This window comes from Enoplosus armatus, chromosome 5 (genome assembly GCF_043641665.1).
Source record: "Enoplosus armatus isolate fEnoArm2 chromosome 5, fEnoArm2.hap1, whole genome shotgun sequence".
NCBI classification, from domain to species: Eukaryota; Metazoa; Chordata; class Actinopteri; order Centrarchiformes; family Enoplosidae; genus Enoplosus; species Enoplosus armatus.
Genome location: NC_092184.1, coordinates 4,978,392 through 4,996,805, shown reverse-complemented (window position 1 = coordinate 4,996,805; position 18,414 = coordinate 4,978,392). Strand labels below are relative to the sequence as shown.

At 44.7% G+C, this 18,414-nt stretch overlaps 1 protein-coding gene across 11 annotated transcripts in view; it reads right to left on the bottom strand.

Moving 5' to 3' along the window:
- The window catches only part of actn4 (actinin, alpha 4), a 54,840-nt gene extending 36,871 nt beyond the window's left edge, over positions 1 to 17,969 (bottom strand). For all 11 annotated transcript variants that reach the window (XR_011597351.1, XM_070906486.1, XM_070906488.1 and 8 more), the window contains exon 1: positions 17,604 to 17,969. Coding sequence is in view for 10 of the 11 variants with exons in the window: in XM_070906486.1 (XP_070762587.1) it covers positions 17,604 to 17,729 (126 nt within the window). In the remaining variant the exon portion in view is untranslated. The remainder of the gene's footprint in view (positions 1 to 17,603) is intronic.
- Between the last annotated feature and the right edge of the window lie 445 nt (positions 17,970 to 18,414).

The following is an 18,414-nucleotide window of genomic DNA, read 5'->3' as shown; positions in this document are numbered from 1 at the left end:
ACCTATAAATTTGTGAGTAACAAATGACGGAACCACAGTACGCCAACTATTATGACGACGACGACGAAGAGAAAACAGTGTGATGGCCGATGCAACAGCCTTTTCTGCTCATCAGCACCATTACAAACAACAAGACCAGCTCGGACAGTCAAACACAAAACTGTGCTCTCATTCAGTGGATGTCATCATTATCATCTGAAGTCTGAGCAGACAAATAGACTGCTTAATAAACCATATGATGTATTCCTTCTTGGACTACTTTTACCAGTCACACCTTGGCGTGTTCCTTTTGCTCATATTGTATGATTAAAAGCTCTCTTTTTTGAGACATTAGGTTATAAAAGCTCTTGTGTAATATGACAAGCAGCTCCTGCAGCTGACACTTTGGCTCAATGTGTAAAACATTAGAGTGCTGTTTCTTCAGTGTGTGTGTGTGTGTGTGTGTGTTTCTGTGAGTGACCATGATGTGTTGAGTCCCATCCCATCAAACATGCTTGATATTTTTGAATCTCACCTACACAGACTCTTGACTGCATCTCTTCTCTTGGTTATACATGTCTTTAACCTCCTCCATGTTTCGCCGCTGTACAGTACACTTATTTCTGTCTGTGTAATTAAGGCTAAAATTATACCAGTCATTACCAGACCAGTTATTTCAGTTATTTTATCAGGCATATTATCATGAGGAGGCCATTTTCTTTGCAATATTGCCAATATGCAATTATTATACAACTAACTTCATTCGCAGCTTCATTATCATTTTAAAAAGTGTTTCATGAAACTACAGACTTGCCTTGTTTTATTAACCAATGCTGGTTAACTTTTTGTAAGAGAAAGGTTTCCTCACAGCTCACAGAGTCTATTTGTAACAGCGACTGATAAAAACCATCTGAGACCAACTGAAGGCTGTTAGAGGAAGTTATTGGTCAGAAAGGAGAAGTCATTGCTGTCAGTGCACCAGTGTGGGAGAAGTGAACATCTTCTGCATTCATTTAGATCATTTATATTACACGGCAATGAAACCTTTTCTTCCAGAAACATAACCTAATAAATGTAATTCAAATCCTCTTTAATGCTGTAACTTATCTCTTGCTCTTTCCTCGTGTTTCACATGGAGGCATTCTCGCTCCAGCATGCGAGTGTGTCTGCCTTTGTGTGAGTAAAAGCCAAGTGCTAAACTCAGCAACTATGACAGAGTTACTCAGTCAGTGCTGGGTTATTTTAATCATTAAGGGGAGAAAAAAAAAACGCACCAGAGACATGAGCCAAAATGTGCTTAGCTGGCAGCATCACTCCATCTACCTCTCTGTCAACTACAATCACACACAGCTGACAACAAGCTACGAAGCCAAGGTCACAGCAGGCTGACGTCCATGTGACGCCTCTGTACTGACATGTTGGACAAAACAGGAATTATAGATCTTCAGTCTTGGCATTCCCCCTTAAAAACTGGTTGTTGCTCATGTACTGCTAATCTCATTCAAAATCTATGACGAAAACCAATATGCACACACACACACACCTGAGAGAGAGAAGCAGACAACAAAGAGACCAAAAGAAGGGACGAAAGCAAAAAAACAACAAAAGCAAATATTAAATGAGTGAATCATGTGGCGCTCGAGAGACGAGTAAAAAGAAGGAGGGAAAGTAGAAAGGAACACAGAGGGCTCTGTGTGTGTGTGTGTGTGTGTGTGTGTGTGAAAATGTGGCCAAACGAGAGTTTCAGGCCGACCCAGTTGCCCGGCAGCAGACAGCATTGTCACGGTAACAGGCTCTTCCTGCCCCTCCTCCTTTCCACCCGCCTTGCGCGCTTTTACCTTATAAGGCAACGCATCTAACTGCCTGTCACGGTGACAATGGTGATGTAAGAGGGCAGCAAGGTGCACCCCCGCTGACACACACACACACACACACACACACACACACACACACACACACACACACACACACACACACACACACACACACACACACACACACACACACACACACACACACACACACACACACACACACACACACACACACACTTTCAGAGACTGCAGGTCCTTTAAAGTTACCTGACTGCATCCATGTCCTGTGTGTGTGTGTGTGTGTGTGTGTGTGTGTGTGTGTGTGTGTGTGTGTGTGTGTGTGTGTGTGTATTCTAAAGTGCAGGAATGTGAAACACGACACACACATCCACCTTCTTTTCTCCCCCCTCTGCTTCCTATGAAGCACAGAGACAAACAGGAGAGAGAAAAACAGATAAGACAGAAGAGTCAAGCAGAAAGATGGACGCGCAGAGACACAGGAAGTGACACAACAGGTTGAGTGAAGTGATGAGGTAAAATAAAGAGCAAGAATATCAAGAAAGTGACTCAAAAGAAAGCTGCTGCTTTGGAACAGCACCTCTCAACTTCCTGCCAATGTACAGGAGACTCAGGTCAAACACTGTGTCAACAAGTGTGTGTGCGTCTAAGGGAGTGTATGCATGTCCTTAAATGGCCTTGACTCCCATTTGGTGAATATTAATACCCTGTGTGTGTCACTGAGTGAGGAAGTCAAATTCACAATGAAGAAACAAAGACTTCTGATTGAGCACTGCATCTGGAAATGAATTATCAAGAGGCATGAAGTCCTAGTGTGGTTAAATCACTGTTACCATCTCAGATTTATTATTATTTATATGAGATAAGGTCTTAAACCTAGATCATGCAAACTGCTCCAGACTTTTCAAGGACTTCCTGGTGCTACGAGTCATTAGGAGAGGAGGAGACCTCGTAAAAAGGAGCTGAGAGGGTCCAGACCCAGTACAAGGAGAGTCACATTGTTTGTTCCTCTGAGTTTCCGCTTGTTGATGACCCATACAAAACGCACACACACACACACACACACACACACACACGTCTAGCTAAAACCACCCCCCTCAGTCCAGCTTTGTCACACATTCCAGAGTTCACGCTGCCCTTTATGGCTTCATGACTCACTGGCCCAACGCCTGTCTGACACACACACACACAGACACACAGTCGAGCGCATGCCAAGGCAAATCGGCATGCAAATGGACATTAATCAACCGCTGAGAGTGTCTCGTCAGACAGACAGGAAGGATTACCAGGCAGATTTCTTCTTTTTTTTTTGGAACAACTGTGTTGTCACTGGCAAAAAAGAAGGAAACTGGTGTGGGTGTGTGTGGGTGTGTGTGTGTGTGTGTTGTGGCACACTAATTGTTTAGTCCATACAACATCTAATAGTGGCAAATGCCCATCAGTTTTCCAGAGGACATCTCAAGAATGCTTGTTTTGTCCAACCCATCAGTCTGAAAACTGTGATGAGACTAGATTTAGGTTGTAAATGATCTCTTATTGGATTTCCTTCTTTATCCTTTTTGTGCCACAGACATGTACAAGTTGGTGATGATGGTGAATCCACACACTGATCAGCACCACTTAAACACACATTTATACACCAACACACTCCTCCCACACTAACCCTAAAACCTTAAGTTGATTTAATGCAGTGAGCCTTGTGCCCCAGATAGACTCATGCAGAGCTCTTAACACACACGCACACACACACTCACACACACAGTATACACACGACACCCCTCCGAGCCCCTCAGGGTGCAGAGCTCAGTCATGGACACTACCATTGTGTGCAGGCCGGGTCTGTGGGGGATCACAGCTCCAGACTGATGCAATCCCTTTAAAATGACTTTAATATTACATCCCCCCCACCCCCTTTTCTGCTGTATATGGAGCGTTCCAGGATGTGCAGACAGTGAATCAGTGAGTCTGATCCTCTCAAACACTTTCTGTCCATCTGCGTACAAACAATGACGACTGGACAACTATGAGTTAACCTGAGTTAAGAAAACCAGCTGCACGTATAGAAGCATCATTTAGCTGACGGTTTCTTCGACATTAGACATAATACATCTGTGCAAGAGTGAGTGCTGTTGTACTGCAATACAAGAGGAGATATTATATTGAAATGCTGAACTTCCTTTTGCACATTCACATCTTCATTCAGACTTCAACTGGTTTCTTCCGCTTTACTAACATTTCTCTTCCAAGAATTAAGAGACTTCTGAGAGTGAAATCAAATCTGATCTTCTCACCTTTCACCAAGGTTCAACCGAGTATTTCACAGACCAAAACAAGTGGAGCATCTGTTACCGCTGCTGATCAGTTACAGATACTTTTCATTAATTATAAGTTTCATTGAGGAAATCCTTATACAGAGTGTGGTCATGCAGGATACCACAGCAGGCAGTACCACAACCCTGCTTCAGGGCTGTTGCTAAGCAACCCAAGTCTACAGCATCTTATTTTTAGAAGGTTTAAAATGCTTCTCAGCACCTGGTGTCCAGAGTATGAGCACATCCAACTCTTGACACCTCTGCATGCATCCTTTTGTTAAAATCACTTTATCATCCATCAGAACATTACTGCTCAACATTTTCTCTCCATCCTCCTCCTCCTCCTCCTCCTCCTCCTCCGAAATAGATTTCACTCACTCCTGCCTGCATTTAATGTGACAAAGTAAAAGACGTCTTTCAAGCAAAGCGAATACTTTTATTACAACAAAGCACAGCTGGAGACCAGCAGCGCTGCAGTTGTCAGTGTGTGCATGAATATCAGAGTGAGGGTAAAAATAACCCATCGATTTGAGGAAGGTGTTAAGAGAGTGTTAGCACAGAAAGTGTCTCATGCTGCTGTGGCGAGCTCAGCAGGAAACGCTGCAGCGTGAGAATCGCCAAGCCGCCATGTCTCCACAGCAGTGGTGTCAAAACCAGAGCGCTGAGCTCATACACACATGCCAAAGACAAAACTGTGTTGATCTGAAGCAACGCAGGGTACCAGGGTCTGTGTTAACTCCACATGCACGCCGTCCTGCACTCCCCACAGCGCTGTGAGTCAGAGGAAGACCAACAGAGGAGTCTTTGTTAACAGGGGGAACGGTAGCTAAATAATCCCCTACAGGCTAGCTTTGATTGGATCAGACAGGATAGTAGGCTCGTGGCCGATGGCGGACAGGGCAGAGGACTTCCCTGACCCACATTAAGAACCGCAGCAGAGCAGGGACCTACACGACTTTCTGCTACAGCCGCTGGTTTGGCCGAAATGTGAACTCTGACTTTTAAATATGATTCAAGCCTTTAACAGATCAGTTTCTCAACATGGCGGGCAGTTTAATGCATATTGTTGCTGTTCTGTAGAGAGTAATAATGTCCTCTTTTTCAGTACACCAACTTTCTGCTTTCCCACTCAGGTTTTCTTTAATGCGATAATAGAAGACAATTGTGTGAAGTGCATCACAACAGTTTAATGTCACTAATGGGACAGCTTTGAGAAAACAGACTAATTATTCCCTGTTCTATACAGTAGGACTGCTCTGCAGCCATTCCCTACTTTCTTGGACAGCCATCTGGTCCATTAAGGCGGGGGTGACACAAACACACAGTGATCCGTCTGTCTTTCTGGCCTGACTCAGAGGGCTTGCCTGACTGTTTGCGTGTGTGGTGACTTTATATTTGAAACAGGGAAGGGGTAGGAAACCGCAAAAAAACCTCAGAGCCTTCCTTCCTCTTTCTTCCACTACTATGACTCCCAGGAGGATGAACACAGTGCTGCAGTCACTCTTCAACACCATCTCACTCATCCTCCTTTCTTCTCTGAGGTGAGATTTATTCTTTACTGCTCCGCCATTTATCAAAAATCAGGCTTTGTTCAGTTCAATAAGATAAGATAAGTTTCACCATGAAAACCAATATTATCAACTTTGTCAAGATTTTCAGTTGTCCGTCACCAGGAAAGACTGAAGTAAAGTAACAACAATAACAGGGAAAAATCCTCCTGCTTTCCATTTTGGTTTCAAACCCTGAGGCCAGCAGCAGCAGCAGCAGAACTGTGTTTGGATTGTCTGTCTTTTCAGCTGCATAAACTGGCAGTGAACCTGCAGTAAGTGTTTATCAGCCATCTGTCTCAAGCTCTCTGCCTTTCTCTGCTTGCCTGCATGTGAGTTTAAATGTAGTCTTACACACAGGCTGCATAATCCAAAAAAAAGAAGAAAAAAAAACGTTTGTCAGCCTGTCTTGATTTCTCTTCTTGTTCTCTGCAGAACTGGGGATCATATTGTTTTTGAGCTCACAGGAAGCCGACAAAAGAGATCCAACATTCAAACACACGGTTTTAAGCCTTAAAATATTTTCGTTCACGTATGAGCTCAAACACAGGCTAAATCTCATTCCAGAGCTGCTCTTTGTGTTGTAAAAACTCCAAAAACAGAAAAACTAGACCCTATCGTCCATCCCATGTGTCTCTCTGTAAAAGCTCTAGGCTTGTAGTCTCCGAGGGACCTCCTCTGAACTATGAAAGACAAAAAAACCCCCCCAAAAAAACAGATTGAAGTTATGAACAGGCCCCCAGGCTGATACTGGAAATGCCTGACCAGAAATACATCCCACAATACAGATAGAAGCCTGAACTGCTATATCACACACAACTATTGCATTGCAACACCAATGGCCAAAAACATAAGTCCTAAAAATAGACACACACACTCAGTTATCCTCTTTTGTCTGAGCCGGTTGCCTTAACGACTCTGGCAAAGACGGAGAGGCTAATAGAGAAATGCAAGGGAAGGCATAAATGTGGAGAGTCAGAGGAGGAGAGGAAGAGTGTTGCGTGGGATTCTCTGGTGAGCAGAGCGTCCTTGCTATAAATGAGAGCAGAGGAACCTGAAGGCCAGGCACAATCAGTAAATATTTAATGCTGCCGTTATGTGCCCTGAAACCAGCACAGGCTCCACTGATAGCCCACTGAAGTGTTCCTGCTTCAGGTGCACAAACCTGGAGAGAACGTTCCCAACTTTTTACTTAACGCTAGTTTAAAATTCTTAGTTTTGCCAATTATCTGGCACATTTAATATTATGCAGATTAACAATTGTCAATGTTTATCAGGCTTTTAAATGTGCCATTTCAAATACAAGATGTTCCTTTGGCAGGAAAATCACATTTTATGTTTCTGGTTGATCTGGCATAACAGAAGAACATTTGCAGCAAATTGAAAAGACTTCACTGTACATATTATTCAGTAGATTCATTGTGATGTCTCTACATTTCATGGAAAGCAAAGGCAGTTCTGTGTGCGTGGGCTCAAATAACTGTATGTGTTATTATCCATGTATATGTGTGTGTCCCAGTAGGCCTCTCCTCTTCACCGCTTTGCCCAGTGCCCCAGTTTGAAAGCTGTTAAATAATACAACAAGGAGCTCGCTGAGGAAATCAGAGACCGCCGCAGAGACACACACACACACACACACACACACACACACACACACACACACACACACACACACACACACACACACACACACACACACACACACACACACACACACACACACACACACACACACACACACACACACACACACACACACACACACACACACACACACACACACACACACACACACACACACACACACACACACACGGTCTGTCTTTAAAAAGCCACTGTGAGTAGATGGAGGCATTTGTCTCGACAGCACAACAAACACTAACCGATAATGCCTACAGATCCCAGCAGCCTCGTCAGGTGGTTCCCTGTCAGGGTTCAGTTCACTGTCGGTGCTGCAGATTCACACGTCAAAACAAATGTTCTACTAAAAAATGGCCAATCAGCTTGAGAAGAAAATCCCTTTAATTAGCAAAGTTAACTGATGCTGGTGTTCACAAAATGAACTGACAAAACAGGACTAAGTGTTGTTTCCCAAACACAGAATCAACATGTGATGTGAATTATTGTCCTCATCAAAAACATGTTCTGTTTGGAGCCGTAATACAGCGTGCAGTCGAGCCTCTGAAAAAAAACTGAGCAAAAGCTTAAGTTGCCAAACATTACAAAGCTTTTCTTGTGAAGCAGCTCCCGCTTTCTGAACATCCTGCACACTTCACTGCGCTTTTTGCCTCCAAATCAGTTTGAATGCAGGAAGGAAGGTTTAACAGCTGCAGTCAGCTAATTAGATGAAGACGTGCATGTGACAGGCGCTTACCTGCAGTCTGGTGCATTGACTGGTGTTGATACAATACTTGAGTTTCAGTTAAGAAGTGTAAACATTTTTCTCCACAAAGACCTTTTTTTTTTTTTCATTTAACCAAATAAGTTCTTAAGGGCCGTCCAAACACAAGCAGCCGTACAAGAACTTTGCAAATAGAAGTGTGACCTGAGCTAAACCAGGTCACAATGTTACTAATCTGATCGGACATGTCTTTACAGCTTTTGGTACAAAAAAAGTATTATGGTTGAAACCCACCCCTAGCATTGAGGTAGCACAGTACGTCCAGACAATCAGCTAAGCACATTTAAAAACAACGTCCAGGTTCTAGCAAATGTTATTTAATAGTGCCCCAATGGCTGCTTTAGACCGACATAATCGTGCCGATCTGCATCATAGCAGTGAGGCAAACCTCTGTATTCGAATTCATTTATTTTGAGGGTCAGAAAAGGGTTCCCGTTTGCTGTGATCGTATTTACAATAAAGAGCAGAAAAAATGCAGACAAGTGGGACGATCGTGAACATTTATTCCACAACATGACGAGTGTCTGGTGAAGAACAGAGGATAATCAGTTTAACGCTGGTCTAATTGTTTCAGAGACTTCTGGTCTGGATCTGTAGCTGTACGGCTATCAGACTGGAGGTAGACGAGTAGCAGCTACAGTGCTAAACATCTGGAGGGGATAGATGTCTGCTGGGTGTGGGTGTGTGTGTGTGTGTGTGTGTGTGTATCCCATATGTAGCATGAGGCCTTACCGTCACAGCTCACTCTTTGTTACCAGACTAGCACGGCCTGTTTGTAGTGCTCTCTCTCTCTTTCTATCGCCCTCTCTCTCTCACACACACACACACACACGCACACACACACACACACAGAGGAGAATAACCTGTCTAGGTGTGGCCATGTATGCATCCATCAAGCTTTATTCTACAGAACAACATTATCAGAAGAACACATGGGCTGTTTTTAGGATCCTGATGTGCCTCTGGATGCACTGAAGAAACAAGACAAGAAATCAGCTCTGCATCATTTTAATCTATTCTAATCAACTCTACTGGTTAAATCTTTTTTTATCAGACTGAAACTACAGTTTTCATTCTACACATTTTCACAGTCTTAACGGGAGAGAATGTAAACATTGGGCTTTAATATCTTATCTCCCATTTGTTTCTTACGGGAGATTAGAGCTTCTATTGGTGTTTTTTATGACACCAATTGCAAAAAATGTGTGTTTGGGCAGCTACATCCATACGTGTATCATGTGCACAGATATGTGTCAGATCTGGATATACTCTAGTCATCTGAGGTGGGATGTAATCTCGGGGCAGGGGGGGGGCTGGTCTGTCCCACTCTGACAGATGTTGCTGCACAGCCACGCCATCCTGCAGAGGACGACCGGATTGAGGACAACCTCAGACTGAGTGAACGATGCAAACTCACTCTACACACGCAGGCTGCGGGTGCTGAAATATAATCTATTTCATAAACATGACACCTGCTCTACACATTGGTACCTTAATACTCTTAGTACTTTCAGAGTCATAGTGAGTTTAAGACAATTAGTTGAGTTCAGTATTAGGAGTGCAGAGGGTTAAAGGAGTACTCCCCCCATTAAATTGGGGGATTAACAAAACAGATTAGAATAGGAATGGTCAGAATTGAAGCAGCAGAGGCACAAAGACACTATACACCTGTCAGGCTGAGCATCCATGAAGTTCCTCCTTTAATGTTTGTTAACCAAATAGTTTAACAGACTACACCAGGTCCACAGAATTGCTGCAAGGGTTGCGAATATTGTTTTTCACCTCTGTGTTGTGTTGACAAAGTCCCTGCAATGTACGGTCTGTTGAATAAGATGTGGGCTGAAAGAAGGAGGCTTTCAAAAGGAAAGCACATTTAGCTCAGCGATTCCTTGCAATAACACCAATAATTCAAGAATACATCTTCTCACATTGGACGAGAGCGACACCTAAAAAAGCACACACACACTGCTCACCCACCAACAACAGCATACACCTTTAAAAAGCCTTTTACAAGAAAAAGAAAAGACGTGTGCTAATGGTGTCGGCGATGCGCATCTATCTATAGCCTCCAGTGTACAAAACAAGCTGCTGTATTAGCCTCACTCATCACTGTTGAGGACCAGGTTCTGCTTCTTGTTCTGGTTTTCTGATTACATTTATATTGAATCTGAACTCTCTCGCTCTCTCTCTCTCAGGTGCAGGATGATAGCAGAGCTCTGAAGTGGTGTTTCCAAAAATATACTGAGCCCTGCAGAGCGCTGTGGTTCAGAATAGAGAGGCTGCAGCCTCACAGATACATGTATGAGCGCTATCTGCACTCTGCAGCCATGTAGACGGAGGAAAGATGGGCACGGCCAGCAGAGGCATTCGAAAGGTAAGGCAGTGTGTTACACAGTGAGGATGCATTTTATGCCGTCACCTTTCTGAATGACTGCAGTGCTGATGCATCATCTTTTCATATCTTTCAGACCTTTTTGTCACAAGTTAGTTTGATTATAGTGACTGAAACAATTCAATACAGCCAAGATGTTCAGGCAAAGGATTCTACATTACTGCCTGAAGCTATTTCTCTCTGTAAAATAACCTGTTTTTTAGCATTACAAATGTAGCCCAATTACACACCTACAAACAGAGGGGGTGTGAGGTGAAGTTACTGTAATCCTTCCATTTAAATACCACTGAGGTGTTTGTTTATGAGGAACTCGCTAAAAGCAAAGTTGAACTGCAGCCTTTTCAATATGATATTGTTTTCGATATGTATTGTTTTCAATATGTTCCTCACTTTATTTCCCTAATGGAGCATATGCACAATAACTTCAGAAGAGTTCTTCATATAAACACACACACACACACATAGGTGCAGTAGGTGAGGACATGAGAGGGGCCTGTGTTTGTTTAACTGCACAGTGTTTACCAGCAGCCTCAGGCAGACAAACCCACAGATATGCGACTCTGCTGGAAAACTAGAGGGGGAAAACCTCACTTTCAAACTGCAGTCAACCCCCCCTTCCCAAGACCCATAATATAATGGTGCCCCCACCCTTCACACAGGCATCTTAACACACGCACATGCCACACCTAAACACATATCCTTCTGCTGCATTCCTACAAATACAAACACCCCCTCCAACTTCCATTAGTCCTCAGTGCCAATGTGATGCCTTCAAATTGCTTCTACTGCCCAACCAACAGTCCAAAACTCAGAACAATACATTGAGTTTAAAGTGACATAAAACTGAAATGCAGCAAAGCTGAGCGTCTGAGAAGCTGAAACCAGTAAGTGAATTAAATGATCAGTATAATATCTTTTGACTAATCAACTAATTGTTTCAGCACAAGCAGGACCTCAGTGTGCACAACACTTTTGAAATTATGCAAATCTGTACTTTAAATAAAAAGTACTGAGGTCAACAGATACACCAAAACTGTTTTTCTCTCAATGGAAATGGACCAAAGAGCTTATTTGCAAATATAAAGTCTGTTTATTCCTTTAAATCTGTTTGTAGAGGACAGACTTAGAGGACATATGAAGGAGGGGGGTCTGAGCTTCGAGCTAAAAACCATCAACATGCATACTGGCAGGCGACCAAAAGGAAATTCTTAGTCCCTATTGTTGCCAATTCCAATTCATCAGAAGGAAATGCCATCTACTAATCCTCATAACTATGCACAACAGCCAAGAAAGTGAGCTTGTGAACACAGCCACAATTAGTGAGAGAGCTGAGGTTATGTCAGCCATAAACTGAAACCAGGGATTCATGGCTTCAATGACATTCGGATGCACCCAAGTCCTCCTCCCTCCCAAAGACCTCCTCCCTCCCAAAGACCTCCTCCCTCCCAAAAATACAACTCCTTCCTCGCACACAAAGAGTAGGAGAGAAACAGACCGTAAAGAAATCTCTTTGAAAGAGAAACACATTAGGCTCCACCACCTCGACACACAGGCCTACAGCTAACCAATGTCAATACCAGCCCCAGGCTACACAGTCCCCCACAGTCTCTCTTCTGATTGGACCATGCGTTTGGGTCTGCATTTTGAACTTGCCTGCTGAACTAGACACAAAGCAAATGGCTCCAAAGTGCAATCAATCACAGGGTGGTGGGGTCTAAAAACATTTGTGCAAACAAATATTTGGAGCAACGATTGGCGCCACGACTTCCGCCACATCGTAACCGGCTGGAAACTCTTGCCCCCCCCCCTCAAGCACCCTCTGCCCCCAAGGAGGATTCTCCCTCTCGTCTCCACCACACAGACCACATCTGCAATCCTGCAAACCCCCAACTCTTTTTTCCCTGTTGGGCGAAAAACAGGACACCCCGCCCCCCTTTAGTAAAAAGTCCCCTCCCACTGGCCTAGCAGGCTATAATGGGCCACCAAAGGAATGTTTCCCCCTGCATGCTCTCTCACCGCCACCAATGGCAGAACAGAGAGAGAGACAGAGGGGGAAACAGAGAGGGGTTACATTCCTCTCGCTGGCTGTCTGCTTGACTGACTGGTTTGTTGTTTAGGTCCACAAGCTGATTCTGGATCGCAGTCAGCTGAGGCGGAGGGCTTTCCCACAGCTGACCTGGAATCAGCTGGCAGTGAGGGAATGACCTACACTTCCATTATCTCACATCCCAAAATGCCTACACACATCTACTGTTACAACTAGAGGTGTGTTAAGTTCAAATAAATTCCTCTTCTGGAAGAGGAGGTTAGAGGTCACAGCCGTGGAGCAGGAAGAGCTTCTGAAAATGCAATTGCGTCATCAAGATTCGGGCTGTAACTAGTGATTTTTTCATTTGAATCTTTCATTTCAAAATGAATTGTGAATGTTTTGCATTTGTGCTTGATAAATGAAGTTAACGATTAATCAGTCATCAAAACTGTTGACAATTTCCTGTCCATGGACCGATTGCTTACTCAACTCATTGTCTTAGCAACACTACATTTCAAATGAAAATAACAAAAATTGTGTTAAGTTCAATTAAATGTCCCACTTTTGTACGAGTAAGTCATATGTGCCAGATTCCCTGTTTTGTTTTTTGTAATGCTTCTGAAAAGACATTTGGACGGCCACAATCATCAAAAAGGTCTAATTTCTGGTGTCTGAGATTGCAGTCACTTTGAGTACGTAATAGAAGATGATCCCGGCCAAGCAGATTGATATGGATAACTGACCTATTGTTCACCTGAGACAGAGAAAACAGAGCTAACAGTATTACAGATGAACAGCAGCAATAAAAGGGGCAACTGCCCTTAATGATAAGATGTCCCTTGTGCCCAGTCAGGTTGAATCAGCCAATCACACGCACACAAAAAGACAGACAATCAATCAAAGCGTCTGCTCCTTTAACTCTCTACAAACGGAGCATTGTCTATTGTTGTTCAGCGAGCAGGCCATTTAGTCAACCTTCCTCAAACATTTTCAGCTCCCTTCATTCTTTTAAATGCTGTTTTGGAACAGGAAGGCCTGGCAGCTTATCATGCAGCAAGATCTCAGCCAGTGTAGTGACGACAGCAGGATGCATTGTTTGATCCATTTGTCCTGACAAAATGTCACTCGCGGCTCATCCTGAGCCAACCCGGGCCATCTGAACCGGCTCCGCCTGCCTGCCAGCCAGTCACACAGAAAGCATGTGAAAGTGGGCGGCAAAAGAACAAACTAACATTGTGTCCAGCTGCCCACCTTGGCAGTAATGGAAATGTGTGTGTTGTGCTGCAAGTCTGGGCACTGGTGGGGTGTGTCAGGGGAGGCAGGCTACAAACTAATTCATGCTGCTTACTTTATGACGTTGGAGGACACATCTGCACTGAACATCGCATTAGGAAAAAAAAAGTGATTTCTTAAACAAATAAAAAAGGAAAAATAAACCTAATTAAGCACAAGTATAAACTGCTCTAACGGACCATCTGACAGTCATGTAAAAGTCATATAAAAGTCACATCATCTCTCCATCAGTTACAGCTGTTAACTGTGAAGTCTGCTCAGCTCCATATCACCGTCCAGCTCCAATCACTTCTGTGCAAACACGCCGACGGATCGAGACGGCTGTCAGTGTAGGAAAATGAAGACAGATAAAAATCAGAGTCAGTGACCACAACTGATCCTGCCACTGTAGCACAGCTGATTTATGAGAAGAAATGCTCCACGACTAGTGCGCAGCGCTCCTGACACGGGCTGAGGGAAGAGAATAAAAACATTACAACTGTGAGTCCAGAGGTAAGTCTCTCTGTTAGTCTTTTGTTTTTGGCAGCACATTTGGTTTTCAGCAAACACCCTAAGTGCTCTGATTTGCATGCTACCCTGGGGTCATTTCATTCACTCAGTTGCATGAGTGACATGTTTTATCATCTAAAGTTTTGTCTTTTGTGTGAATTAACCGAACACAACTACATTGTGCAGTGGTACTAATGTACCAGTACTAATTAGTAGTACTAATTAATCCGATTCCAAAAGTCCATCACCTTGACAAATAAGAACAATCAATCAACACTGATGTCAGATGCCCCAGGCCCTTTGGCTTGTGTACTTGTGTACAGGCTTGTTAGCTCATCCACCCACCTCGCTGTACTTTCTCCCAACCTCATGACGTGAGAAATATATGCGGCCTAACTGTCGCTGAGAAGCTGGATTTGCATGTACCGCCTGCCACACTGCCGAGAGTTACAATAAAACCTCTGATGGCGTCACTGCGTACTTTGACATGTTTCAACGTGTGGTGGATCCAAGAGCAGTGAGAAAGACTTAATAACATGTTTGTCAGGCGAGGAGCTTCGCCTGTAACAAACTGGACCCGGCTGGGCTCAGTCCAGGTACTCTGGGGGGTTGAAAAATGTACGAACTGGACAACTGGAAACACGCTGCAATGACTAACCTCAGCTTCTGCCTAAGAAGCACAGACTCATACTGTACATGTCAGTACAGCGCTGAAATATCCATATCGCAAGAGACTCCAAAAACAAGTTATTCTTGTGCAGAGTGAATCTCTGGTCTGCAGGACTGGGAACCTTTGAATCTTATTTGAACGAGTAAATAAAGTAAAAACCTGACTGCTGCCAAATGTGTTCTTTACAGCATTTCTAATTCCTTTTGTTTACTGAAAAGATAAAGAGAGATGAGCTATGTGCATTGCATTGTTTACACAAGCAGGTCCTAATCTTCCAGGTGTCCTCCTGGCTCCATTAGATGAGGTGTGAACTTTGTACCTCCAGTGTTCTGGTTCAAAATGTCAACTGAGGCCTGTTGTCACATGCCATCTCGTTGTCTCCTCCCTCAGTTTTTCCTGTCTCTACTGCAGACACCAAATAAAGGCAAGAATGCCCAAAAAAATGTTTTCCCCTCTTGTGTTACTCAACATGATAAATGTGCAAGAGTCAGCATGACGGGAAACTCCGCTCCTGTTTTTGACCCTCACACACAAGGACAAACCCATTCCCACACTCATTATATCCACTTCTCTCCTCGTATTGCTGCAGGAGCCATTTGCTCACTTTTGCGCAATAACTGGCACAGTGAGCGTGAATACACCGCAGGAATTTGCCCCCCCCCCCCCTCACCGGGGCCGGCACAGCTCAAGCTTGACTGGGGGACATGTCCCCAGCCTGTCCTGTTCCCGATCAACCAAACACCTATCAGCCTCCACTGATGAGTGCAGATTCGGGAAGGTGGAGCAATGGACCTCAGCCCAGATTTGCACAACAGGCTCTGTTAATGATTGGCAGGTTAGATTTTCCTTTTGGAGAGACTTTGACCTGTGTGGTCACCAGACAAACAGCCGACTAACCAGCATGAGTTAACAGTGAAGAACTTGTCAGGTTGGATGGTTATCAAGTGCAGGAATGTCTGATGTTGACGCTATAATGCTGAGTGGCCTAATAAAAATGCACGATCCAATGCTCGGCATGCTGTCACACCACTAGAAAGTATGCCAGTCATCTGGCTAGTTAGTGAATACGATAGGGTGCGCAGTCTGGTTAGCATTGCACAGACACACAAGCATAAAAAACACACCCTCTCAATCATTCCACACTGTTAAGCAATGTTTCACCCTTCATTAAACTACCTCTCCACTCCTGTATGAGGATATAGAGGGTCTATATTTTGAGACATAACTTCTAGCAGGCGTGATCATTCAGTACAGCAGACACCTAAAGGGGGGAGTCTGGGTAAAAAAAACAAGGTCACCATAGTCTGGTGGATATTAGCGGATGGCTTTCAGTGCCATCTTAAGGGGCAAATTGCCACAGGAATCCAGAATATTGCAAGGAGCATTAGCATCGACCTCAGCTCAGTGGCATCTATTAGAAAACATGACGAGCAGGAGGAAGAATTAGAGGATGAGGAGAAGTTGGAGGGAGAGTTAATGAAGATGGGGAGGGAGGGTAGAGAGGGTGTGTGAATGGTAAGGACCATTGATTGGTTAGGAGGGTGACGATTGGTCCGATGAACCATATGCTGCCAGCTGCTTTAATGTTATTAGGTGTCTAAATCTTTATGCAGAATATTACTGTAGCTAAAAATCTGCAGCACAGCAGGTGGGCGTTTAGTTCTGTGCAGTGAAACGAGGGTGGCTACAGAAACGTGCATGTCCCAGGGCTGCAGGAAGAATCAGGGCACAGACATGACGATATTCTGCATATACAACGAGCGTGCTCAACTTGGCATTGCTCGTGACAGCTGTCTTGTTTAGTTTTAAGACCTGGGTGTGTTCAACGACTTCTAAACCTGACCTGTCAGACAAGCACCGTCAATCTGTAAAGATGCTAGAAAGACATTGCATCTCTCGGTTTAAAATTGCTGTAAAATCTTCAAATACTCTGAAGGATTTCCGCAGCAGGATTACAGTGATCATTTTCTCCCAGGTGCTTTTCTAGCCTGCCAACAGTTGACCCTTGGAGGAATGACTGAATGTGGATACAGTGACCCACAGCAGCTTCAGAGTGGATTCTCTATGTATCGGCCTTGAGCAGCCTGGTATCGGTCAGCTCCTCCTGTGCTGAGCAGCAGATTCAGTCTGATCGGCCTGTGAGCAGGCAGACAAGCAGGCAGACAAGCAGGCAGACAAGCGGGACAGGGCGCCCTGATAACGCACCAAACCCTTCAAATAACACCGTGCACTCGCTGTTTCGGGCCCCAAACACCTGCACAATCTCAGCTTTGATTTTTGAAACAATGCGGCGCCCTGTTTCCGCTCGGGGAGGGAAGAAAAGTGTCGGGGGGGGGTCACCTTAGAAAGAGTGTAAGCTAATGTCAGACACACAGGCAGGAAGAAGAAATCAGCATGTAGTGAGAGGGAAATGAAGCAGCCTGACATTGAGGAGAGCTGAGAGGAGGAGCGGAGAGGAGACCCAGGCTGGGAGCAAAATGGTTGATCTTAAGTGGGGCACTGGGAGCAGCAGCGGAGCAAAAACCGAGGCCCGTACTCGGTCTCTGACCTCCACTCCCCATCCCATCCCTCCCCTGCCATTTTCTTTCTGCCCGCCGCCGCCTCCTCCTCTCAGCCCGGCTCGACTCGGCCCAGCCGGGCCTAACTTTGGTCCCCTTACCTTCCTCTGCTGTTTCTCCCAGGCCGGGTCCAGCAGCAGGTCCCGGTCCCAGTCATTCTCTTGCTCCATGTAGGTCTGCACCCCGCCGGACGAGGACTGGTTGTTGGCAGCGTGATAATCTACCATGTCAGCAAAAGCAACCTGAGTGCGCCACAGAGAGCCTGTCAGCGGGGGAAACGTCCAAAAAGAAAAAAGAAAAACGGAAAAACAGCAACGACGGCCCAAATGAGAGAGGTGGGAAGGGGAGGGATACACGGCCCGGGACAGTGTCCTTCTTCTCTCGCCGCTTTCAGCAGTGAGTGCGTTTTTTAATGTGATGAATATCCGGCGTGTGCAGGCAGAAAATCCCCTCTGCTGCTGCGAGAAGAAAAGCTTTCCCTCTGAACTGAGAGCTGCTGGGAGGAACCGGCCGCTCCTACAGGCTGCAGACACACCGGCAAGCCGCGCGCACTGAAGAGCGACGCTTCCGGCGTCACCTTTCAGCGTAAGACACGTCTACGTGTCGCTGCCCACACCTGCGCGGACTGCGCGGCAGTGTGTAGTTTGTTTCGCCAGTTTTAACACAGTTTTTCTTTCTCTCGCACACAAAGCGACTGTTTTTTAATCAAAGCACATTTCCATTCAATATGTTTTTTGTTAACAAAAGCCATAGAATAAAAATAAGAAATATATTTAATCAAGAATAGTCCTTGTTCCTCCATAATAACAATATTGATCCATTCGCATTTTATTATGAATTTGCAAAAGAAGTGGAAAAGTCAATTTGGGATTTCTTGTGCAACTTTGTTATTCTGTGAGTCCTCCTCCATCC